Source organism: Balaenoptera musculus, chromosome 13 (assembly GCF_009873245.2).
Source record: "Balaenoptera musculus isolate JJ_BM4_2016_0621 chromosome 13, mBalMus1.pri.v3, whole genome shotgun sequence".
NCBI lineage: Eukaryota > Metazoa > Chordata > Mammalia > Artiodactyla > Balaenopteridae > Balaenoptera > Balaenoptera musculus.
Window position 1 is genome coordinate 26,460,879 of NC_045797.1, and position 26,850 is coordinate 26,487,728.

At 45.0% G+C, this 26,850-nt stretch overlaps 1 protein-coding gene across 2 annotated transcripts; it reads left to right on the top strand.

Annotated features, from left to right (window-relative positions):
• Nucleotides 1-2,025: 2,025 nt before the first annotated feature.
• SEMA4F (ssemaphorin 4F) lies at nucleotides 2,026-26,422 on the top strand. 2 transcript variants are annotated; one of them, XR_005022318.1, is made up of 15 exons: nucleotides 2,026-2,242; nucleotides 4,499-4,650; nucleotides 5,285-5,344; nucleotides 5,551-5,649; nucleotides 10,317-10,410; nucleotides 20,311-20,430; nucleotides 20,541-20,692; nucleotides 21,236-21,414; nucleotides 21,647-21,794; nucleotides 21,922-22,144; nucleotides 22,285-22,394; nucleotides 22,509-22,669; nucleotides 23,802-23,860; nucleotides 24,098-25,673; nucleotides 26,077-26,422. XR_005022318.1 is itself a non-coding variant. In XM_036872395.1 (14 exons), exons 1-14 carry the CDS (start codon nucleotides 2,095-2,097, stop codon nucleotides 24,706-24,708), a joined length of 2,316 nt encoding a protein of 771 aa, XP_036728290.1. In that variant the 5' UTR covers nucleotides 2,026-2,094; the 3' UTR covers nucleotides 24,709-26,422. The 2 variants fall into 2 exon arrangements, 1 of the variants encoding a protein (XP_036728290.1); XM_036872395.1 differs by having other exon boundaries at nucleotides 24,098-26,422.
• Nucleotides 26,423-26,850: the final 428 nt, after the last annotated feature.

Consider the following 26,850-nt stretch of genomic DNA (forward strand, 5'->3'; position numbering starts at 1 on the left):
CTTTATATCTTTAGTTGTAGAAGATCTTTTACACTAGTCTTCTGGTTTTTCTCATCAATAGTTGCTCTGTAAATAGTTGTAATCTTGGTGCGCCCAGGGGAGAAGGTGAGCTCAGAGTCTTCCTACTCCACCATCTTTGCCACTCCCCTAGTATAAGTCAGTCACTCTTTTATTCAATAAATATCTGTTGAGGGCAAACTGTGTGTCAGGCACTGTGCTAGGACTGGGATATAGTGGACACACAAACAATGGTCCTTGCCTTCATGGAAGTTAGAGTCTGCCCTCAGAAAGCTCTTTTAAGTCTTTTCAAACTTCTACATTCCAAGCGGATCTGCCCCTTCTCTACTCATACTCATTTTCATTTACTTGCTGTTGATTCCTATAGTACCTCTGACAAAATCCAGTAGGGATAGGAGCCTCATGGTCCTCATCAGTTGTCTGGTCTGGGTCTTCAACTCTATCTGGTTGAATGAGAATTCTTCTCTGAATTAGCCCACAGGAGAGGAAAAGATAATGCTAGTATCAAACCAGAAATGGGCAAACACTTTCTCCTGTTTCCGTCTTGATTATTGTTTCTTTACTCCTCTCAAGTTATTTGTTTGAGTTGCAGGCTGGGGAAGAGGAGGTCAGCTTACCAATGAGTGGTTCAGGATAGGTTAGAACCAATAGGAAAAGAGTTACTTGCTTATGTTCTAGTCTCATAACCACTTTTCTCCCCTCAACTGCTCCTCATTGTAAAACCAGAAATATTTAACCCAGGTGTCCCAGGTATTGTAATCTAATGTCCAACAGACTTCCTGTGTTTCAGTATAAAGGATAGCTTCTCAACAGGTCTTCTTTCATACATAGTCCAAATTTATATTTTTGTCTCTAATCTCCAGATTAGACACTTATGTTGGAAATATCTTTGAAAAAATATATTTGGTCATGCCATCCTTTGACTTAAAAACTGTTTGTGTTTCCTTTTTGGTTACAAGGTCTATTATAACTGACACCACCTTCAACAATATGCTTGCTAACTCCACACCATCCATTGCTCCTAGCTACAATAAATTTCTCTATGTCTCTCTATAAGTTGTATTATCTATCTGAAGTAGCATTCATTGGAAAATGTGCCAAGGACTCTTCCATACGTGGGGGAGTATGACTTGATTCCTTGAAGACCCCAATAAAGTCTAATCATACTTATAAGCTTTTGCACAGTGAAGGAAACCGTAAACAAAATGAAGAGACAACCTATGGAATAGGAGAAAATGTTTGCTAACAATGCAAGCGACAAGGGCTTAATTTCCCAAATATACAAACAGTTCAACATCAAGAAAACAAACACCCAATCAAAAAATGGGCAGAAGACCTAAACAGACATTTCTCCAAAGAAGACATACAGATGGCCAACAGGCACGTGACAAGATGCTCAACACCACTAATTATTAGAGAAATGCAAATAACTACAATGAGGCATCACCTCACACCAGTCAGAATGGCCATCATCAAAAAATCTACAAACAATAAATGCTGGAGAGAGTTTGGAGAAAAGGGAACCCTCTTGCACTGTTAGTTAGAATGTAAGTTGGTGCAGCCACTACAGAGAATAGTATGGAGGTTCCTTAAAAAACTAAAAATACACCTACCATATGATCCTGCAATCACACTCTTGGGTATATATCCAGAAAAAACCTCTAACTTGAAAAGATAATGCACCCCAATGTTCATAGCACTGTTTACAACAGCCAAGACATACAAATTGGAGTTTTTGGAGCGACCTTTGCAAACCTGTCACTCGGGGTCCTGGAGTGACACGTCCAGCCCATTTTCGAGGTAGAACGCCCCACCTTCCCCTGGGTCTAGCTCCCTCTCTCTCTGGCCTGGGCTTTTTCTCTTCTTAGTCCGACCTCCACGCAACCCCTACGGCTGGGGAGAAAACCAGCCCCATCATTGGTCCCTTCTTGAAGGGGTGGAGCCAGGTTGCGCTCTGACCCGCCGCCGCAAGCCCAGCCGCACCGAGGAGAGCAGAGTGGGGCCGAAGCTGGTGGCGCCGAGGCTCTGAGGAGGCTGCGGGGCGCGCCACACCCTGGCGGCCAGGAGGTGGCAAAAATGCCGTCCTCTGTTGCGCGGCCCCGCCCGCGCCCGGGGCCGTCCCCGGCCTCGCCCTTACCCCTGCTGCTGCTGCTGGAGGTGCTAAGCGGCCCGGTGTGTGGCCGCATCTCGCCTTCGGTGCCCAGGATCTCGCTTCCTATCTCCGGTAAGGCGCGTGCGCCCTGGCCCTTATTCCTTCGCGCCGCGCCCAGACCCCGCCTGCAGGTACCCGAACCCACTTGCCCTCCCCACCCGGGAAGCCGCACCCGGGCCCCCACAGCTCAGCCCACTGCGTCCCGCGCCGCCCAAGCCCCGCCCGGTTGCGGGCGGGACCCCCACTTCGTGCTGCTCCAGCGGGCCGGGCGACTCGGCTCCTACTACCAGCCCAGGAGGCTCCCGCGGCCCTTTATTAAGGCAACCGCCCCTCACCGTGCAGACGCGGACCCTGAGGCCCAGGGAGGGGAATGGGGGTTGCCGGAAACCCTCTATTTCGAAGCTTCCTCTCCCTTATTCCCCTCTTCCCTCACATGCACCTGTGTCTGTCACGCCAGCCTGACGCCCATCCTGCTCTCAAACCCATCGGTCTTTCATACTACTCCAAACAAACACCCATCCTTCTGATTACCAGCTCAGCATTTCCATCTGCCCACTTCACAAATTCATTTGGTTATCATCAGTTCTAACCTCCTCCGAGCCTTTTGCCCCTCTCACAACCCTGATTTCCCTAACCCACTTACCAGGCCTCTCATCTCTGACACCAACTCCCATTTTCCGATCCACCATAACCCTCCTAACTTCCTCAACGTTCCCTACTCCCTCTACCCATTCCCTATATTGAGTAGCTGGGAAACGATTCAATGAGTTGATTTAAGATTCTGTTTAAATGATTTTCAAAGTCTTCAGAAGGAAAAAAGGAGGAGGGAGATGTCCTTTTAAAAGATGTGAAAGAAGCCAGGGGATGCCACAAGGTTAAAAGTGATCATTGGAGTGATTCACACTTTAAAGGCTCTTTGTTGAGGCGGGCATGAGTGTAGCTATGAACCTTGTGTTTTTCTCAGTGGGCAGTGAGTGTTAGCAGCTTGGGCAAACAGACCCAGTGAAGCCAAGAGTACATCCTGTTGGGAAAAACTCACAACTGGGTAATAGTAATTTAGAGTCTTCTAAATTACTTCTGTCATTTCAGACCAGTGACATATAGGGATGCTCTGAATCCAGAAGACAAAGTTGTGGTCAGAGCCTGGGTTTCAGTTTGTGTTGGAGCAATAGCCACAACATGGAGTTGAGGTTGCCAGTCTGGGTTCATATCCAGGAATCCAGAGAGGTCTATATGACAAGGCGAGGCAGAGGTGGGGATATGAAGGGTGGTTGGGTGATCTGGGGCTTATACTAAGCATGGGATAGTAGTCAGGATACAGCACAGACATGAGTATGGGTGTGGGAGGATTGGGTGGGTGGGGCTCCATACATCAGCACATCTAAGAATCCATGGCCATTCTACTAGTCTTGAAGGTAGCTGAGCAGATGAAGCAGGTAGAGCACAACTGTATTAATTCAGGTCCCCAGAGCCAGAGACTGAGCTAAGACGGTAAATTCATCCTAACTTATTTGTTACAATCTTTAAATAGATCAGAGTTTTGAATGCTGATATGGGTTTAGATTTGGCCCAAACAGAGCACATGCTTAAAGATGGAAGAAAGGAACCATTTGTGAAATACGTAGTATGTGTCAGATGCTTCCACATATGTTATCTCAGTTAATTCTCAACAACCCTGGATGGTGGTGTTTACAGATGAGGAAAGTGATGCTCGGTGAGGGCAAGTAACTAACTCAAGATCATACATCTGGTAAGTGAAAGAGCCACCTTCAAACTTGGACTGATCCATTTCCAAAGCACATACTCTTCTTGCCCCCTCTACTCTCTTACCTCTGGGTAGAATTAGGGTGAGATCAAGGGTGGTGGGAGAGAGAGGAGATGATCTCCTAATGTGTTGGTGAAAAGAGTGAGACATTTCCCTTCTAAGTAAAAAGGAGTTACTATTAAGTAGTGATTTAAAAAAAAGGATATTTAGAGAGAAAAGTACTTGTACCTTTTACAGGTATTTTCAAATTATGTATCATGTTGCTATGAATAGAAATAAATATTAAATAGACTTAATATTTATGCTATTTTAATGAAGTGTTCTATTTTTATAGAAAAAGCATACTTTATTGTGTGCTAAATACTCTGGCCTCATCAGTTATCTTTCCCTGGGGAAGTTAAATGGTTGGCCTGTCAAGGCTTTGTGTTTGCCCTTAAGGCTGCTAAATAAATGATACTTGGAAGAAAACAAAGATTGGCCCCTTTGGCTTTGCCCTTGTGGACCCAACTCTTATGAAATGATGGCTGATATCACTCTTCACTTTCACCCTCTCTTCCTGCCAGAGGCTGACTCCTATCTCACCCGGTTCACCATCCCTCAGACATACAATTACTCCGTTCTCCTTGTGGATCCTGCTTCCCATATGCTTTATGTCGGCGCCCGGGACACCATCTTCGCTTTATCCCTGCCCTTTTCAGGGGAGAGACCTCGCAGGGTGAGAGATGAGAGTGGGGAGGAGCTCAGATTCTAGAGCATGTGATTAGCTCCTTGGTTTTATGGCATATGAGGGGGGGTGTTGTGGTAGGAGGGGGAATGTTGGTAAAAAGGAATAAGGGTAGATCGTCAACCTCATTGTCTCAGCTGAGGGTGATGGGGGTGGGTCATGGTGACTGGGGAGGCTATGAGGGAGGTTCATGAGGATGGGGAGGAGGCCACAGTGACCAGGGTTCAGGTGGCAGTGGGCAGAGGAATCATTAAAATCACATTAGTCTAGGGCAATAGCTTTCAAACTTTTTTGACCACACCTTAGTAAGAAATATATGGTACATTTTGACATAGTACACAAAGTATGTACTGAAAAAAAACTTTCTTGAAACAATATCTACTCTCCTATATGTGATACATTCTGATATATTCTATTTCATTAAAAATAATGGTTGAGATTTCACAATTGATTTCATTACTCATTAATGGGTAGCGACCTCCAGTATGAAAAACAGTGCTCTGTGGTCGGGAGGTTGTCTCTGAAGTTTCCAAATTGATGGAGGTTGTAGAACTGTGTCACCTAGCCTGACTTGGGAGGAATTTGGGTGAGAATCTGGGAGAAATGGTCACTCTTCCTTTCTTAGATTGACTGGATGGTGCCTGAGGCCCACAGACAGAACTGTAGGAAGAAAGGCAAGAAGGAGGTAGGTATAAATCCGGGCCCTGGCCTGAATGTCAGTTGAGGCCTTGGCCCAGCCCTGACTCTGTGTCAGTCCCCTGCAATGCTCCCATCCCAATGGGCCCAGGCAGGGACTCTAACACCATACCCAGAGCTGCATATAACTGTCCTAACACTACTTTTCCTTGTACCTTCTGCTTCTGATTCTCTCTAACCATCTCTGACCCTTAGGAAGAATGTCACAATTTTGTCCAGATTCTCGCCATTGCCAATGCCTCTCACCTCCTCATTTGTGGCACCTTCGCTTTTGATCCGAAGTGCGGGGTTATTGTGAGTGAAAGGGGTGGAAGGACGGGAGGGGTCTTCTGTGAGCGACTATGACAGGGGTCATGCTTAAGGGAACCCTTGTGCATGATAAGCATTGGGGGTGAGGGATGTCCTCATAGGGTAGAGGCTTTGTCTACTGAAGGAGGGTATGAAAGGGAGGGGGAGGGAGGTTGTCTATAGAAGGTAAGAAATACAAAGTGAAAGGAGGGACGTAGTGGGATGGTGAAGGAAGTGAAGATGCTAGCTGGGCTGTGGGGAGGAACTTCAGAGGCCAGTGGCTCATGTTTTCCTTGTCCTGTGTATGCTTTGTCCAGGGAGCCTGGGTCCACTTCTTAATCAGCACTGTCCATACCTGTTTCTTCCTCCCATGGCATGTGATTGTCTTTTACCACCTCCTCCCACCTCCTCTGTCAGCCTCATTCTGTGTGGGCTGTGACCCTTTGCTCTCACAACTTCTGAGGTCACTGCACACTAACGTAGTACCTGTTGGCCCCATACTCTGGATCTTGCCTTCAAGGTGGGCACTCTGTCAACCATGTTTTCTTCTTGGTCCTGTTCATTGCTGCTAAAGCCCTGGACATCTACAACCTCACACCCAGGCAGGCTTGGGACATGGATACTCCTAATCACATCTAGGTTGGTCATGACCTCAAAAGTCCCTGGGATTGGTGACATCTTAGGAAGGGTGTTAATGTTTTGACTCCTCACCTTTTCTCATCAGTTATCCAGTAGTCAATTACTGTTCCTCTGGCTGCACACATTTGTGACCAGGCCCTGGGATGAGTCAAAAGCCTCACATGTCCTTCATATCACTGGACACTTTTTATCCCTTCCTGCTAGGGGTAGGGGGGAGTGCAACAACTCCCTTTCCTGACCCTGATCCTTAATGGTAGATCTTGACTTGATCCTTCTGCAGCCTGCAGTAGTCCTTGCCACATGGATCTAGTCAGTGTGTAGCTCCAAACCTCTTTGTTAAACGTCATCCTTATATTTCTGACTTAAGAATGCTATAATTGTATATGCTTGATTGCCTTAGTCAGTCCCTCTGGGCTCTCCTTGGAGTTAGTTGAGTCTATGTTGAGTTATTTTCATAATGCTGGTGATAGACTCCCTTTTGAGGTGTGAATAGCTCCCTCATCCTGGGAAGGTTTCCCAGTTCAGGGTGGTGTTGAAAATCTCTATATCCCTTCAGGTAATGCTGAGGGCCTAGTTTCCCTACAGTTCTCACAAAGCTCACAGAAGTAGCAGTGGAACTGCAATTGACATATTTGTCCTTTCCTAGTATACATAGGATCAGGGAGCCCATGGGTGTGAATACCAGAGCCATGGTTTACAGATGATGTGATTACTCCAAGTTAGTTCCCCAGGGCCTTCTATTCTTCTTTGGCTCTCTGAGGTGGGACCCTAATGGTTGTTAGATAAGTATCTGGACAGAAAATGATCTGGACATACCTGTCAGGAGTGGTGTGACTTGGACCCCTATCCATTTTTGAGGAATATCAGCAAACAAGAAAGAAGCCAGGGGCCTGTGTACTGCACTCCTACGACTTTCGGCTCTTTTTCTGAACCCTCCTGTCCCTCAGGCTCATGAAATGAAGGACCATCCTTTGATCAAGGCTTGTTTGTAGGGGAATATAAGGTACAGCTAACAACTGTGTTAACCCTTTAAGCATCCTGAGACTGCTCTCTAGACTTCCTGAATGTTCTTTTCTACCTTTGGCTTATCCTGCTACCTGGCAATCCCCATCTGCTTGAGCAAGTCCTTGCCTTATCCTTAGTGCTGAACTTCTCATGTCCCAGACTGATGACTTTGAGACTGTGTGTAACAACCTGAGAGCTTTGACTAGCTGATCCAGATATAACAACTTGCTCAGAGTTGATTGCTCAGAGAAATGAAGGTTCTCACAAAAGGAAGTTTAAGCATAGGACCTACCAGTTGCAACAATGTGGAGTGTTGCCCTTCAGTGACAGCTCATCAGACACTGGGGGAAAATATTTTAATTTGTTTTTTTGAGGGCGCTCCAGCAGTTAACAGAAAAAATGTTAGACTTATAACAACAGCAACAACAACAATGAGAAGACTTCCCATTCAATTGAGTGTCTACTCTGTTGCAGACTTGGTGCTTGATACTTTACATTCACAATTGAGTTTAATTCTTATCACCATATCATGATATTTATTTATCATGATAGTATTTATTTCCAATTTACATGAATGAAACAGAAGTTCTGAAAAGTTAGGTAAAAGTCTGAGATATATAGCTGGCCGAGGCAGAGCCAAGATTCAAACCCAGGTTTGTCTGGTTCTGCTCTACTACCTTGTCCCTCTAGTCCAGCCTGCACCCTAGAAGAAGACCTTAGCTGGCTTCAATTTCTTGTGACATTTGATTTGTTTCATGTTAACAAGGACCATCTCCCCCTACCCCTCACCCCCAACCTCTTAGGAAAGGTCCTTTATATGCCTTGCACTCTTCTTGGCCAAAGTCAAAGGATGGGTTCTAACCCCACAGCTCAGTGAGAGCCTGCCTACATAGCTCTGGCTTTCAACTTGAGGGACTTGCCTTCACTACAACTCATGCTGATAGGACTGTGCTGACACAATGATGATATAATGAAGAATCTCAACATTCAGATAATGTGGTGTTGTGGTCTTATCCTTTCAGACCCTAATTAAATGTCACTTTGACCGTACAGTAATCATAACCTATGTAGTTAATCGGCTCCCTTGCTCAAAGGCTATAAACCTAGATAACGTGATGATGCCATTTGGGGAAACTGGAAGAGGATGAGTTTCAACATGTTCAGTTTTAATAGATCATCTCTGTGAGGAAAGGAAGTCCAGCAGTCAAGTGCAAACATGGACTAGAGTTTGGAAGACATCAGGCTTTAGAGAGTTTGGGGAATGATTTGCATAGAAAGTCTGAGCAGAAATGTGAAAATTGATGAGATCTTTATATGTGAAAAAGACTAAGGATACATGGTTAGAGGCTGGAAAGGAGAAGAGAAACAACCAAAGGAGATAGAGAAGCAACAGATAGGAGGAGGGGCTCCAGGAGGGTAGAATTTCAAGAGTCAAGAAGTAGACTATTTAAAGGAGGGGAGTGAATCAAAAGTATCCAATGGTGGGAAAAGATCGAAGAGAATGAGAACTGAGAAAAGGCTCATCCTTTATAAGTCCTTGATGAAATGTAACGGAATAGTTTCAGGCATAATTTGTTTTCTAGGAATAACAGGTGATCCAGGTTTGGTTAGAAGAAGTAGTAGTTTGGGATAAAGAGGCAATGGTGAGCCATTTTTGTCATTCTGTGGCTCAAACATTTATTAAGTCAGTGACTAATAGTCTAGGAATATAAATCTGGGGTGGGTGTAGAGAGTTAATTGGGGGCAAGGCGAGGCAGTGTGGAGAAAAGGAGGCGATAAGACAGGCCACAGCAGCAGGTAATAACCCCATGTTCAGAGTGCCCAAACATCTTGGTAATCTCTCACTGAACTGTCATCTTTCTCCTCTGGCTACAATGTGCCCACCACCACACAGGGCAGATGATTGTGTTTCCATGGGGTCCTCCATTCTGGAAGATTCTTGACCCAGTATTCCCTTTGAGGGGACATCAGATCACATCTCATTTTAACAGGCCTTCTTCAAGGCTCTCTCAGTAAAATAAAACCCTGTTTGCCAACTACAGCAAATAAGTGAGCAGTCAGAATGGGCCAGTGGTACACTTACGCTCAGGGGACATAGACCTATGTTGGTTCTCCAATTACCATCACAGCAATAAGGCTCCAGCAACACCATATGTCCGTCCTAGTTTGTGAACTAGAGATATCATGCCTGGTACTTCGTGTCATAACTGATTCCTAACTGGCCATAGTTAACTTCCCTGTCAGTCCAGGTTGAAATCATCCCTGATTTTCATTTTTAGATGTTATCTTGAAGGCTCTCTTAGTGCTGGATGCTCAGCTAAGGTAATGTCTGGCTGGCTCTGTGGAACTCTTACACCACTTGCCCACCCCCGCACCCCAGGTTAGTCCCTCTGGAGTCCCTGGATGAGGAAGACACTTACCAAATTCTCAGATTCTGACCTCAGCTTCAGGTCTTCACTGACTTTGTAGATTCCCTTCCCTCCTTCTGTGTATCCTTGACTCTGGTTCAGTCTTTTATTCGTGGGGTGGGATTAGGTGAAGGATGGCCCTTCTCTCTAGACCCCTGGGCTTCAGATGGTCCTCTATCAGCCTGTACTTTTCTTTACCCTTCCTAAGTGCTCCAGCCCTCAGGAGGCCTGCTTTCTTCCCTGGTCCTCCTTATCCTGTAGCACATTCTCCAGCCAGTTGCAAAGCTGGCAGTTCAGCAGCATTTCAGAGGAAAGATCTGCCTTTCAGCCTCTCGGTGTCTTCTAGTGCCATCCTAGGTGTTCCTTCATCAGAGCATGTGGGTGTTGGGTACTAGGGGAATTGAGGGAAGAGGAATAAACTGATGAAAAGAGGGATGGCAGAGGTGGGAAATGCAGGAATGGGTGGTGGAATCAGGAATAGCAGACTGGGAATATGGGGATGGTAGTGGGGGAATGGGAAATGAATGGGAATTGGGTTTTTTCTTCATCTGACCATCTTTGTAATTCTCACCATGAACTTCCCCATGACCTCTAAACCAATTGCCCCCTTCTGGTCTGTAGGATGTGTCCAGTTTCCAGCAGGTTGAAAGACCTGAGAGTGGCCGGGGGAAATGTCCTTTTGAGCCAGCTCAGCGGTCAGCAGCTGTAATAGCTGGTGAGTGGGGAGAGATAAGAACCTGTGACTTCTTGCTGTAATTGCCTCCTTCCCCGCCCTGCTGTTGGAATTTCTGTGTCCTTTCTTTTCTTTCATCAGAATGTCTATTATTCCCACATCTCTTTCTGGCCTTTCCTATTCTTACCAGAGTGCTTGTGTTCTCCTGCTTTTACCCACAGAATATCATTTCTCTTGCTTTTCTCTAGAGAATGTCACTGTTCACAGTAGACTGTGAATGTTTCCTTTGTTAACCTCATCTCTTTTAGTCATTTTTTCCTGTTTGTAAGAGGAATCTACTACAATGCATATTATAATAAATTTGCAAAAAGTATAAAGAAGAACATAAGAAATCTTTTAGAACAGCACAGTCCAAAAGAACTTTGTGTGATGATGGAATTGTTCTGTATCTTCACTGTCTAATACGGTAGCCACTGGTTACATGTGGCTATTGAGCCCTTGAAATGTGACTAGTGCGAATGAAGGGAAGAATATTAAATTTCATGTAATTTTAATTTAAATATAAATAGCCATTCATACCTAGTGACTACCATATTAGCACAGTTTTAGAGTATTCCTACTCTGAAAACCACTGCTAGTATTTTAGAATATTTCCTTCTAGCCTTTTTAATGTGTGTGTCCACATGCATATATACTCATGCACATATATTTGGCTGGCCAGTCCTTTGTTGCTCAGAAAAATCAGTAATGACTATTAAAGAAATTCTTTCTGTTACTTTCTTCGAACAAACTATATATACATATAGAGCTGCTCAAGTGTTCAATGGTTCTATCACAGATTATGCCTAAATCTTTTCTGGAGAATGATTGACTAATTCTTTGGTAGCCACTGACTAATTCTTTGGTAGCCACAAAGTGAACTGTTTGTGTGCTACATAGCCTGTATTTTAGGTTAGACTACTCCACATACACTCTCCAAATTCAGTGAGAACCCAGCGATTTTTCTCATGAGTGTAAAACAAGCAGGTGAACAGAAATTTTATGAGTGTGTGTTTTATGAAACTTCTAAATGTCATGCTACATGGATATAATTTTGAATATTGTCATGTGACTTTATATCATAGGCATTTCTATATAATTTAAAAATTCTTTGTGAAGAAAAATTTTAATGACATTATGCTACTCAACCTGTGAGCATACCATAATTTAATTAAAGAATTCCAAATTATTTATGTAAATTTATTTTCAAGTTTATTTAGTTCACTTCAAAGTTTTTGCTATTGTCTCTAATACTGTAATGAACATTTTTGTACATAAATTTTTATCCTCATTTTAGATTGTCTCCTTAAGACTCCTGGAAGTGGATTACTATATTAAAGGATGTGAATATTTTACAGCTCATTATCTGTTGCTAATTGAGTTTTTAGAAAGGGTATACCAATTTACACCCTAAATCAGCAGTAAATGAGAGTTTTTCTCACATAAATTTCACCACACTGTTTTGTTGTCATTAAACTTTTTTTTGTGTGTGTGTGCTAATTCAAGGCTAAAAATAGCACCTTTTTAAAAAAAATATTTATTTATTTGGCTGTGTCAGGTCTTAGTTGTGACATGCAGGCTCTTCGTTGTGGCTGCAGGCTTCTCTCTACTTGTGATGCGCAGGCTCTAGAGCGCATGGACTCAGTAGTTGCAGCGCGTGGGCTTAGTTGCCCCGTGGCATGTGAGATCTTAGTTCCCTGACCAGGGATCGAACCCGCTTCCCCTGCATTGGAAGGTGGAGTCTTAACCACTGGATCACCAGGGAAGTCCCAGCACCTTGTTTTAATTTGTATTTTTTTGAATATTAGTGAAGTTGAACATTTTTCATGTTTTAGTACTTATTTTTATTTCTGCTTTGATCAATCCTCTGCTTATGTTCTTGGGCCAATTATCAGGTAGGATATTAGTATTCCAATCTACACCTTTTCCTTTGTGATTATATTTTTTAAGCTAAATCCTTCTTCAGTTAGAGAGCAGATAAAAATTTTCTTCTTAAATTTTTTTTCCCAAACATTTTAACTCTCTGATTTATTTGAAACTTATTTTGACAAATGGCATGAGAAGGGAATCAAAATTGATTTTTCCCAACTAACTAATCAGTTGACTTAGCATCATTTATCACACTGTTTTTTTCTTCCTTCACTAAAGTTGCTGTGAACCTTATTATAAAATATCGGACAATATAAATTTTAATTTAAATATTGCACAATATTTTATGAAAAACAAAAATTGGGATATAAGATCTAACATTAAACATTTTTTGTTGTCGTTGTTATGGACCATTTTTAAAGTCTTTATTGAATTTGTTACAGTATTGCTTTCAGTTTTATGCTTTGGCCTTTTGGCCGCGAGGCATGTGGGATCCTAGCTCCCCGACCAGGGATCGAACTGCACCCCCTGCATTGGAAGACAAAGCCTCAACCACTGGACGCTAAACTCTTTTCTTATGCATGACTTTATTTGTAGGAAAAGTCTTAAAAGCTGTACAAATTAAATCACTCTTGGGCTTCCCTGGTGGCGCAGTGGTCAAGAATCTGCCTGCCAATGCAGGGGACGTGGGTTCGAGTCCTGGTCCGGGAAGATCCCACATGCTGCGGAGCAACTAAGCCTGTGCGCCACAACTACTGAGCCCTAGAGCCCACGAGCCACAACTGCTGAAGCCCGTGCACTTAGAGCCTGTGCTCCTCAACAAGAGAAGCCACCGCAATGAGAAGCCCGCACACCACAACGAAGAGCAGCCCCCGCTTGCCGCAACTAGAGAAAGTCCGCATGCAGCAATGAAGACCCAATGCAGCCAAAAATAAATATAAATAAAATAAATTTATACATAAAAAAGTCACTCTTAGTCATTCAGTTAATGATTTACCTTTTCTGAAACAATGAAATAACAAAAGTTTTTGAAAATGAACATAAAGTATATATCCAGTAAATATATTTGAGTTGTCATTTTTTTTTTTTTAAATAAGACTTACAAATTATTTATTTATTTACTTATTTATGGCTGTGTTGGGTCTTCGTTTCTGTGCGAGGGCTTTCTCTAGTTGCGGCAAGTGGGGGCCACTCTTCATTGCGGTGCGTGGGCCTCTCACTATCGTGGCCTCTCTTGTTGCGGAGCACGGGCTCCAGACGCGCAGGCTCAGTAATTGTGGCTCACGGGCCTAGTTGCTCCGTGGCATGTGGGATCTTCCCAGACCAGGGCTCGAACCCGTGTCCCCTGCATTGGCAGGCAGATTCTCAACCACTGTGCCACCAGGGAAGCCCCTGAGTTGTCATTTTTATCATTCATCTACAGTTGAAATCAGTGAGACCTTGTTTATATGCATACATATTTGAATAAAAGTTTAGTCAATAGTTTACTTTTCTTAGCTTTATATCAAGCATCTTTGGCAAAACGCTGAGCCAGTCATTAAGATCATTAAGAAAGATTTCACAGGTTTAGCAGTTATGAATGTCTCTTGATTCTACATAATTGTTTATCAACAAAATGACTTCCAATTGCAACAATCTGAAATAATTAAAATACTTTGTTTCAAGCAGTATCTTTAAGTACATTTAACCATCTGTGTGTAATTTCTCTGTGTTCTACTCAGCAAGTGGAACACAGCATGTAGTTTAAGAATACAAATTTCATAGATAAGGTAATTGTATAACAAAGAACATTTTCAAGCAGGTTAAGTCTTTTTTTCCCCCAGGTAATGAAATTCAGTGTTGCTGTTCAGCTGATAATTGATGGAGGTGTCAGAAATCACTTTCTAACAGTTTAGAATGGTTAGCTCAAGACATAGAACCTCCATGGCTTTTTCTGTCTCAGATCCAAGTCATAGTCAATATCAATATTATAAGTTTTCCTCTGAAGTTCTTTATGGGGCTATAATTTAAATTTTTTCTTGGTCTGACATAACACCAATATTTAGTTGGAACTTTTAATGTTGATCCATTGTGTCCTACTGCCCCTTTGTTTTGAAAATAGCAGTATAGAAGATAGTGGCAATATTATTTAAGAATTAGAACCAGAATTCCCAGTTAGGAGCTATACAAATGTCCTTAAGGATAATAGACATATTTTGAAAGAAAAGAGTTTTAGTAATGAAAATATTAGAATATAATGGCAGGAGTATTTCTTATTTTAAATTATAAAAATTGCAATGTGCATTGTGGAAAAGTGAGAAAATATAGAAATGTATAATGAAGAAAGTGAAAAGTTTATTGTAATTCAGTCATCACCAAGTAGCCACTATTATTATTTCGGAGTATTTTCTCATACTCTGTGTGTGTGTGCGTGTGCACGCACGTGTGCGTATTTATAATAAATTGGAATTGTCATGCATATTTCACTTATTGTATACTGAACATTTTCTCATCATAGAATTTGTTTAATTATTCAAAACTTGATTTTTAGTGATTGTATACTTTTTTATCATATGAATGTAGCACACTTATGTAATTATTCCCATATAATTATACATTCAGATTTTAAAATAAATTATTGCTTTTATAAATAATGCTGCATAAGGAATCCTTTTACATAAATTTTTATGTAAATCCTTTACATGAATCTAATTAATCGCATGAGTCAATCCAAAAAGTAGGATTGCTGGGCCAAAGGATATAAAAGATTTTTATAGTACTTTATGGATTTGGCCAAATTTCTCTCCAGTGAGTCCTACCAGCAGTGATGAGAAGGCCTGTTTCATTACAGCCAGTTAGCCCCAAAAATATAGTTAATAAACATAAAACAGTGACTTTCTCCAGAGTCCAATTTGATGTTTTTGATTTGCATTTCTATTAGTGAGGTCGAACAGCTTTTCATGTGTTTACTGGCACTTGTATTTCTTTAGGAAAAGGTCTCAGATATCTTGTCTTCAAATTTGACATTTATCTGTACTCCACTGAGATAAAATTAACAAAAATGATCTCAGTGTCTCTATTTGCACTATTCCAATTCGGAAAAATGCAGATATTTTGACAGTAATGTTCACATTAGCCTAAGAACATCCGCAACTCCTTCTCAGTCTTCTTTGCAGCATCTTTGTCTTCTGCTCATCCTTTAAATATTCCTTAGACTTGGACTTCCACCTAAGATCCTCTTCTCTTGCATTCTTTGTAATTGTGATCTCAGCCAGCCCCACGGATTCTGTTTCCACTGCATTCTGATGTCTCCCAAATCTGACGCCTTCCAGATCTCCCAAAACTAGCCCCATGGATTCTGTTTCTACCAGATTCTGATGCCTCCCATACATTATCTGGAGCTACAGACCACATATCCAGCTGCCTTCCAGACATCTCCACTTAGATGTCCCACAGGAATCTCAAAGTCAGCATGTCCCAAACTGAGCTCATTATCTTCACTCACCTCCCCCAAACCTTCTCCTCGACCAGTGTCCCCTTCTCTGAGTGCATAGTGCCATTACCCACCAAGGTGCCCAAGCTAGAGGCAGTGATTTGTCATCTTTGGTCCTCCCTATCACATTCAATAATAAATAGGGCTCTTATAAAGAAGAGCAGAAGAATGGAGCTTTTGCTTTCTCTATGGGAACTCATCTTGTGTTTTTCTTGTCTCCTTTTGGTCTCATTGCATCTTGTGATTACTGCATCTGCCAAGGAGCCCTGTATGTGTTCCAGGTTCACTGGGTGCTGCCAGCATTTTGGAGTCAAGCTTATCGCTTAAATCCATGAGTGTGTACCCCAAGACTAGCATTCACACATCGAAACAAGACAGTTATAGAAATCCTATATGCCAGGAGAGGAAAAGGTAGAGTAAACACTGCATCTCCAATGATCTGTAATTATGTCCTGATAATAGGCTGTTTAAAAAAAAAAAGAAAAAAAAAAAGGTATCCAGCTGGCATAAACCTTAGATAAGGAAATAGAGAATATTAGGTCAGGAGCTGTCTATCCTGCAAAGCTCTGACCATGAGAAGAAAAGAGAGTGGAAGAAGGCAGGCCAGGGCATGATTAAAACCCTCCTTTTAAAGATAATGAGGGATAATTCCTATTATAAACCTTCTTTAAAAGTGAGCATTTTGATACCAGAGTGAAAATTTGAACCCCTCCACCTCCAGGGTGTAGTGAAATATTCACTGCCATGGCTTATATCCTAGTCTGTCAGTGTTGGGTTGCTAACATATCTGGGAGATCTATGTTCACAGGCTTTACATCTGAGCAAGTAGAGATCTATTTCTGCACATAATTGTCATTTTTCTTTGGCTGTGATTCTTCATCTTTGTGGCTTTCAATCTTGTTTTTCCTCATATTTCCAAAATGACAGTATCTTAATTTTTGGGGTTATAAAAGTAAAAGGTGCTAACTACAAAAAACATTCAGTGAATACAGAAAAGTAGAGAGGAGAAAATAAAAATTACTTGTAATTTCATTAGTCAGAAACAAACATCAGTAACACTGTCCAGTTGTAGCTCCTTCAATCTTGCCTGCACCTACAGACATATATACATATTTTTTAAAAATAGGGTTGAATTATACCGTGTGTTTTTTTCTAACCACCTTGCTCACTAAACTCAACAACGTGGGCATCGGTCTCTTTGGCATATCATCTTTTGCCAATAGCAGATGTATGTTTTCATGTTTGCTAGCTTGATCTAGTCAGTAATAACTTGCCAAACAACTGCACATACAGGGATATTTTATTGTATGAACAGTGCAACAGAATATTTGAAATTGACTGTTCTGGAAAATTCAGGGCATGTGGTGATCTTGTGTCCTCCTGTGGACTTCTGCCCTCGTGACTGTGATGGCTGTTGTTCCTTTTCCTCTGTGTGTGTGTGAAGATTGTGTTGTAAGCCCCTTAGTACTCGTGGAACACCTGAAGCCCTGCTACTCCCTCCCAAAGTGTCTGATCCCTCCTGCTGTCCCTTTGTGACCCTCTGCTCTCTCCGCTGAGTGAGTGTGCTCTTCAGCAATCCTAGGCTCCAGAGTTGCTGACTGCCCCCATTTAACCCCTTAGAAAGTTTTGGGACTTTACCTCCGTCCACCACTGGGTCCTTGCATCGTTGTCTGTGGTCCTTTACCGTTTCCAGAATATTTATGAGTGTTCCCCCTCAAACACATCAAGTCATGCTTCCAAAATATTCATAACTGTCTCTTCCACCACATCTCCCCCATTCTCAGGGTATCCATGACACAGCTTCTGTCAAGAGTTTTGGTTTTAGAGTGTTTTGTGTATAATGCTTTTAGGAAAATTTTCATTCCAATTCTGGCTTCTGTGTCATGTTTTTCCCCCTGGAACTACTGAGGATTGGCTTATTTGCTGCTCCATTAGCTGCCAGAACCTTTGCCCAAAATCTGATTTTCTCCCTCATGAAATACTCTGGAAGGGAATGGGATGCCATTTTATAGTTGTGGCCCCCCTACCTTATGGCAACAAATCAAGCATATGGCCCCCTGAGGTTCCTAAGGAGCTGCACCTAACACATATTGAATGCCAGCCGTGCACCAGGCCCTACCTGGGGCTCTCTTTTTATCTCATTTAACCCTCAGCACTGCTCTGGGTGGAAGGTGGTATTATCCCCATTCTACATTTGAGGAACCTGAGGCTTAGGAAGGGTAATTGCCTAAGATCATACTAGTAATAAGTATTCAGAGTTCAAACCCAAGCCTTCCTGACTCCAAAGTGCTTGGATTCTTTTCACAAACTCGAGTGATAGTATAGTCTTCCCTCCCACCCAGTAAGGAAGGGGGTTTCTAATTCTCTACTATTGCCCTCAGAGGGCTCCTGACCCTTTTTTTGCTCTGCATTAAGTGTTTTTAAGTGTTAGTGGTTATCATTTCAATGCCTGAGACATGCAGCTTCACAGGAGCATCTATGAGTCCAGGACGTAGTGCTTCCTTCAACGTGGCCCTGCCCTCTGCTGCCTCCCTCGGTGCACGTGACCCCGCGGCTCTTGCTGGGGTTTCTGGGCACCAGCCTCCAGCACTCCAGCCTTGCTTGCTTCTCCAGCCTCTCTGACTCTTCTGAGTCAGTGCTCTTCTGAGTTTCCTTCAAATGATGGTGCCCCAGGGCTCTCTCTCGCTTTCCTTTTCTCCCTGGCTTTCACCAGGTTGCCTGACTCTGGCCCTATTGTCCACACCCTTCTGTTCGATTGCCTTCCAGTGACTCCAACCAGGAGTCAACCTTAGTGGGTCCAACAAGTGAACTCACCTCCTCTCCAGCCACCTCCTTTATGAGCCTTATGTCATTTCTTTGCTTGGTTCATAATATCATAATCTACTATTATCCATCTTATAAACGGAAACCTTAGAGACATTATTTTACTCCATTCTTTCACATCTCATACTCAGCTGATGTTCAAATCTTGTTAATGGGCTCTACCTCAGAAAGATCTCCCAAATCCAGCCCCTTTCTTTCCTCTGCCAGTGCCTTAGTCCTTCTCTGTTCTTGCCAGGACTGTGTGAAGGCCCTTTTAACTAGCATTTTCTTCCTAAAAAACAAAACTAATTATGTCATGCCTCCTCAAGAAAATCTCTGCAGTTTTGCCCTCACCTTTAGGATAAAGTCCACATTTTCCTGGCATGGAAGAGCAGATTCATCACAATTGGGTGCCTATCTCTGCACCTCTAGCTCATCTCTGCTCACTTGCCCAGCAGCCCCTGTGCCCCGCTGGAGCTCCAGCCATGGGGAGTGCCCCCATATCCCTGAACATGGCTCCCCTCTTCCCCACTTGCCTGTCTTCCCCCCGAAGTCCTTCTACCTGGCAAATGGCTCATTCTTCAGAGCCAGCTCAGATGTGACCTCTGAGATGCTGCTCCCCCAGTGAGATGTGGCTGGGTCCTCCTCTGTGCTCCTACACACATCTGTGAGTCCACGCCTCTTGGTATCTGATTACGTGTGTCTTCTGGACTCAAATGGGAATTCTTGGGGGGCACAGTGACGTGCTTAGCACCCAGCGCAGTGCCTCTTACGTAGTAGGTGGTGAAGGAATGCTTCTCTGTTCTCTCCACAGTCCCTGTGATACTCAAAACTCCACCAGGGGTTTGTGACCTTCTTGTTCCCTGAGTCATTGTCTCCACTCATGTCCGAGCCCTTGGCAGTGTTGCTCAGAGTGGCTATAGTTCTCTCACATTCAGCCCACAGAACTGCACCTCCCTTTCCTTCCCAGAATGCCTGTGATTTCTCTCTTTTCCAATCCCCACCATCCCTAGAGCACCTCTGCACCTCCACTGAACCGGGAGGGAGGATCTGATTCCTCGTTGTTTCCTCTGGCTGGCTGTGAAATATCCAGAAATCCCCTAGGTTGGTGTTTCTCAAAGTGAGGTCTTGAATCACCCACATCAGAGTAACTCTGACTGCTTGTTTGAAACGTAGTTCTTGGGCCAACCCCCAACCGTACTGACTGAGAATTGCTGGGCCCAAGGCCCAGGAATCTGCATTTTGATCAATTCCCTAAGTGATGCTAGTATACCCTAAAGTTGTGACTTGTTCCAGGGCAGTATACACCCCCTAATGCTCAGAAAGAACAGTAGTTCCCTCAGACATTTACCATAGTGGGAGAACTTAAGTAAGATGGGAACATGCTGCAAAGCAAACCTCTTCCTGGAAAGTTACCATGTAATTATAGGGTAGAAAAGTCCTTAAAAACGACAACAGCAAGAAACAGACCAACGAAAAAAATCTTGCTTTCCACAGGGATAGCTTCTATTCTTCCTTCATATACATGAACATTCCAGCAGTTTTTCCTTAACACTGGTTCCCGTTACTGCCCCGGAGCACTTTATTTCTGTTTATTTTAAGTGAGGTAATGCCTGTCGTGCTTAGCATTGCCTGGCACTTAATGGGTGCTCAGCCCCTGAGGGTTCTGGCACCTGCTTTGCTCCCCGCTCTGCCTGTGACACTTTCTGAAAGCTTCCTCAGTGCGTCTGACAGTCCACCTCCTCCCTGTTGCCCTGCAGGGGGCGTCCTCTACGTTGCCACTGTGAAAAACTACCTGGGGACGGAGCCGATTATCTCCCGGGCTGTGGGTCGTGCTGAGGACTGGATTCGGACAGAGACCTTGCCATCCTGGCTTAACGGTGGGGAGAGGACAGAGGGGGGGTGGTGCTGCTCTGGGGACAGAGTGGGTGGAGGCTGGGTGGTGGCCCCAGGCTATGTCTGTGGGATCTGAGGCCACGGCTCTCCCCAGCCCCAGCCTTTGTTGCAGCAGTGGCCTTGAGCCCAGCCGAGTGGGGGGATGAAGACGGAGACGATGAAATCTACTTCTTCTTTACGGAGATTTCCCGAGCTTTTGATTCATACGAACGCGTTAAGGTCCCGAGGGTGGCCCGTGTGTGTGCGGTGAGACCTTGATCCCAGCTGTCTGTCTTGTTTTCTGCTCTGCCTGTCCTCCTGTCTTTTCCTCTGGTCTCTGTATTTCTCCTCTGTCTCCTTTTTTGATGGGCAGTGACTACTTTTCTGGGAGCTTGAGGAATGTGGCGAAAGGGCTCTGGCCTCTTTTACCCACTTATTATCCCGTATGACACTGTAGTGTAGAGATTAAAGGCAGGAACTGTTGACAGACCTGGGTTCAAGTCCCTGCTACACTGCTTACTGCCTGTGTGACTCTGGCAGTGTCGATTTGAGGACTAAATGAGGTAACTTATGTAAAGCACGTAGTGCAGAACTTTATAAGTGCACAATAAACACAATAAACATCATTGTTGTGATCCTGCCCACCCCATACCTCATTGTCCTTCTCAGTTACTCTGTATCTCTGTCCTTGCATTTCTATGCATCTGTCTCCCTATCTGTCTGTGTCTGGGGGAAACTTGTATTGGTCTCCACAGTCCTCCCCTAATGTTGGTCTTCTAAAGAGAACTTCCTATGTGCTTGTCACCCCAGGGGGACCTTGGGGGCCGGAAGACCCTCCAGCAGAGGTGGACGACCTTTCTGAAGGCCGACCTGCTGTGTCCAGGGCCTGAGCATGGCCGGGCCTCCAGTGTCCTGCAGGACATGGTCATTCTTCGACCTGAGCGTGGAGCGGGGACGCCCATCTTTTATGGCATCTTTTCCTCCCAGTGGTGAGGGGGTCCTGATGTGGAGACTTACAGGGTGGGAGATACCTGGGGTTGGTGCAGGTCAGTGCGGTCTCCTCCAGAGGGGGTGGGCTCTCCATGGAGCCCTGCTCCTTCTGCCGTGAAGCAGGCTGCATAGCTCCCTGTGCGTTTCTCATGGGTCATCTCATTTGACAGGGGATGAGTTGCCTCCCCTAGTTCCCTCTAAATATCCAGCTCCAACCTGTGACTCTTCCAGGGAAGGGGCTGCCATCTCTGCTGTCTGTTCCTTCCTACCACAAGACATTCGGACAGTGCTGAATGGTCCCTTCAGAGAGCTTAAACATGACTGCAACAGGGGACTGCCTGTCATGGACAATGATGTACCCCAGCCCAGACCTGGAGAGGTGAGGGGGCTGGGGCAGTTCTTCACCTCACGCCCGAATTGCCCCATTAGGACAAGGGCCCAACTAAGCATCACAGACGCTTCCTGGCCCCTGGGAAGCTTTGTCACTCATCCTGTGTTTCCTTTAGTGCATCACCAACAACATGAAGCTCCAACAGTTTGGCTCGTCGCTCTTCCTGCCTGACCGTGTGCTCACCTTCATCCGGGACCACCCACTCATGGACAGGCCAGTGTTTCCAGCTGATGGCCACCCCCTGCTGGTCACTACAGATACAGCCTACCTCAGAGTCGTAGCCCACAGGGTGCCCAGCCTCTCAGGGAAAGAGTATGATGTGCTCTATCTGGGGACAGGTATGTTTAATAGCCAAGCAAGTTGCCCATCCAGTGCACACAGGTTGTCGCCATAGAGAGGGTCCCATGCATACAGGTATCAGAGTCCCAGGCACAGGTACAGTTATGTTATTATGTCTTGCCCCTTGCTTGCTTCCTAGAGGATGGACACCTCCACCGAGCAGTGCAAATTGGAGCCCAGCTCAGTGTTCTTGAGGATCTGGCCTTATTCCCAGAGCCACAGCCAGTTGAGAATATGAAATTGTATCAAGTGAGTTGTAGATTTTGGCGAGTCTGGTGGGGAGACATCTGAGTCCAGAGCCAATCTGTGACATTGAAGTCTGGGAGATCCAGTGTGTTTCTCTTCCTCACTCCCTTTCTGTAGAGCTGGCTCCTGGTTGGCTCCCGTACTGAGGTGACACAAGTGAACACAACCAACTGTGGCCGTCTACAGAGCTGCTCAGAGTGCGTTCTGGCCCGAGACCCTGTCTGTGCCTGGAGCGTTCGGCTAGCTGCGTGTGTGGCCCACACTGGAGAGCATGAAGGGTGAGGGTGGCTGCACTGGTTCCTTGCCTGATGTCCCCAGGCTCTGGCCTATCCGTATGTCTGTGTCTGTTTCTCATGGGTTAATGCTGCCCTCTCTCTCTCTCTCTCTCTGTGTGTGTGTTTCTTAGTGTCACTTGTGTGTACGTCTGTCAGTCCATACTAACCATCTCTCTGTCCTCATCAATGTCCCTGCCTCCCTGCTGGACCTGCCCTGACTGTGTGGTTGATTTCCATGTTGCCATACGCTTCTCAGTTTTCATTTTTTTTTTTTTTTTTGGCCGCACCACACGGCATGTGGGATCTTAGTTCCCCGACCAGGGATCGAACCCGCACCCCCTGCATTGGAAACGTGGAGTCTTAACCACTGGACTGCCAGGGAAGTCCCTCAGTTTTCATTTTACAAGTGCTCTTAGAAGTGTTTTCACAGTTGACAACTCCCCTCCTTCCTTCCTTGAAAAACTATCCTGTTGCCTTCTATGACTCTGCATTCTCCTGGTTTTTCTCCCTACCTCACTCTCCAGTCTGTCTCCCTTACTGATTCCTTTTCCATCCAGCTTCTGAATGTTGATATTCCTCAGGGTTCAGTCCTTCTCTTTACACTTTCATGCACTTTCTAGGTGATTTCATTCTCGTTGTATTCAGTACCAACTGAGTGCTGGTGACAACCACAGATGTATCTTTAGCTGAGCTATTTTGTGAAACAGAAAGCCATCTCACTGACCCTCACAGAAATTTGATTAGCTTTGAGAGAAAAGAAGTTTTCTCTTTCTCTTAACAGAGAAATCTTTTAACAGAGATTTCCAGAGAAATCTTGTGGTTGTGGACCACCAGCTATACTTCTTGGAAGGTTCCTGTGTTTCTTTCAAAGTACCCCACCAAACATCTTTCTGACAGACCTAGTGCAAATTTAATTCTCTGTAGTCTGCTAGAAATATTTGTAAAATTTGACATGGCAAATGTCATGAGTATAAGAGGTATTGGGGAAAAATTTAGTGATGAAGAGAATGTTGACTGATAATTCTAGAGGTGATTTATGAGATGATGGGAGGTGCAATTGGCGAGTGAATATTCAGTACTGAGGAGGGTAAGGGGGTGTTGACACTGGATTTATCAAGTATTCTCTTCTTTATAGGCTGGTTCAAGACATAGAGTCAGCGGATGTCTCTTCTTTGTGTCCTAAAGAGCCTGGAGGTCTGTATGGTTTAGGGAATGTGGGTAGAGTGGATGTAAAGGGCCTAGAAAGTTATGTTTTTGGACCTAGTTTAAAACTTGTATCCTGGAAGTTATGGCAGCCTTACTCTCTTTGGGAATCCCCTTTTTAGCTTTGTGTACCATGGCCCCTTCTCATATCTTGTATCACCCCACATTTCTCTCTAACACCTCCAACCTACAGCCTCACCACCTTTTGTGCTTTTGCTGTCTCTGCAGAACACCCCGTGGTGTTTGAAGTTCCTGTGGCTACAGCTGCACATGTGGTCTTGCCATGTTCCCCGAGCTCAGCCTGGGCATCCTGTGTGTGGCACCAGCCCAGCGGAGTGACTGCACTCACCCCCCGGCGGGATGGGCTAGAAGTGGTGATATCCCCAGGGGCCATGGGTGCTTATGCCTGTGAATGTCAGGAAGGTGGGGCCGCTCGTGTGGTAGCTGCTTACAGCTTGGTATGGGGCAGCCAGCGGGGCGCTCCAAGCCAGGCTCACATAGTGGGGGCTGGACTGGCAGGCTTCTTCCTGGGAGTTTTTGCAGCATCCCTGACTCTCCTCCTGATTGGTCGGCGTCAGCAGCGACAACGACAGAGGGAACTTCTGGCTAGAGACAAGGTGGGCTTGGACCTGGGGGTCCTACCATCTGGGACCACAAGCTACAGCCAGGACCCTCCCTCTCCCTCTCCTGAAGATGAGCGGCTGCCCCTGGCCCTGGCCAAGAGGGGCAGTGGCTTTGGTGGCTTCCCTCCACCCTTTCTGCTCGATCCTTGCCCGAGCCCAGCCCACATTCGGTTAACTGGGGCTCCTCTAGCCACGTGTGATGAAACATCCATCTAGGGCTGGGCACATAACCACTAGTGCATGAGTGACCACTGGATGGAATGACCATTGGGACGCTGGGGGTCGATGGTCATGGAAGATCGTCATGGCCTCTGAGTTTTCTTTGGCTTTTGAATGATCACGTCGAATTCCCTGTCTGCCTTTTCTGGGCCTGGGTGGGCTCAGGGCCAGGGCTTTGCCTGATTCCCATAAGAGATCAGAATTGCTCTTGCACTGAATCAGGACTTTTCCTGCCCCTGCCCTCTCAACCCCTATGACCCCTTCAGCCCACTATCTTGGGCCCATTAGTTTGGGGCTAGGCCCCAGGACATTGCTGTGACTTTGCTTTCCGGTTGGGCCCTGGCCAGAAGGAGGAGCCGTGGAAGTGCTAGGGGCCTAATGTGCACTGACTCCTTTTGCTGGTTCTCCCAGTTTATCTCATTCTCTGTGGAGAGTGCATGATTCCCAAACTGCAACATGCAATCTCTGCCCTGAGATCTACCCCATCCCAGTTTCCCTTCTTCCATGAAAGAGCATGTGTAAATACACGGATGTTCATAGGTGACCTGGACACATGTGCATGGATGACTAGGCCGATGCTGTGGTGTATTCATGGGAGGTTGAGAGGGTCAGGTTGGAATGAGGGCAATACCTACAGGACTTGAGACCCTGTAGCCAGTGAGGGAACGGCTCTCCTTTCTAAAAGGAGAAAACCACTTCCCTGTCTCCATCACCTCTCACAGCCCTTCTGTTGAGTAGAGAAAAACTCCCAAAGTGACCTTCTGGGTGGGAAAGGCAATGGTACATCTGACCCCATCTTTCTCTTTGTTTTTGCCTCCTGGCTGCCACCAGTGCCATGCACAGCTGCTCTTTCTCTGGCTAGAACCCTTTCCTTGGCTTCTATTGAAACTTTACAACATTCTAAATATCAGGGGATGAAAAAAGTGGAACAATCATGGGAAATACAAGCCGCACAAAGATAGGTTTGTATCAGTGACTTTATGAGTTTACTCAGGTTGATACCCTTGCTCTAAAGCAGGAGTTCACCTGGGGTCCATGGCCTCCCTGAAATCGCATGCAAGATGCTGTCTGTATATGTGTGTCTGTATTTTTCTGGTGGTGGTGGGGCTTGGTTTGTGACTCTCATTAGATTCTCAAGCCTTAACAAAGTTAAAGGACCACTGCCCCAAGGTCACCACATGTTGGCCAAGCTGAGGTGGTGCCAGGCAGGGGCAGCTCTTCCTGCCCTTTGGCCAGCCCCTGGACTGGCAGCCGCTGGATACCTTCTTGTTGCTCCGTTTCCTGGAAGGTGGGCTCTGTGCATATTTGAAGACACTGTCAGCTCTCACCAAATTTAAAGACCTCTTCCTGCTTCACAACTCTCAGATGCTCTAGGCTTCTCCTGCTCAGTTCCTGTCTTGGCCTGTGAATGTGCCTCATTCATCCCTGCTGAGGGACTCCCTTGGGCTCCAGTGAATGGTCCAGCCTTTCCCAGTTGAAGTTTTCAGCTCTACTTTCCTTGGCAGCAGCCTGTGAACTACTCAAGAGTCCCCTTGGGTTTTGAATTATCAATGGTTTTGCCATTAATAAGTGTATGTTCCTCAGCAAGTAATCTAACCTTGGAACTATGGCTTACTCATCTGTAAAGTGGGGATAATAATACCTACCTCAGGGTTGCTGCAAGGATTAAATGAGAGAACATGTAAACAATAAAGCACTCTCTATACCAGTAGAGGTTGTTATTATAAAATTTGGCCTATTCTGCCATAATCATATAGCTTAACCATCTGATAAGCATGACACATGCAGTCACTTTAAGCCTCATTTGGTGGGAGGAGAGTCATTGCCTCACACAGACATCCTGTCCTGGGTCATCTCTGGTGAGATCTTAGCTGCCAGTGTCTAGGTTTTGGGAGGCAGGGCCTGTCATTTTCATAATCTTCAGATGTCTTGGAGACCTTATTGGTCTTTCTATATGGGAATGGAGGGGGGGGCTCTGTATTCTTTGGTTTATCCTCACTCACTCTGCTCTCTTGAGGTTATGGGTTAGTTTCATTTCGAGGGATGAAGGGAAATGGGAGATTTCAGTAGGATCTGGGGTCTCTGTGAAAAGGGGAGAAGAGTTTCCCAAGGAGGGGGAACCAGATCACAGTGGATTTG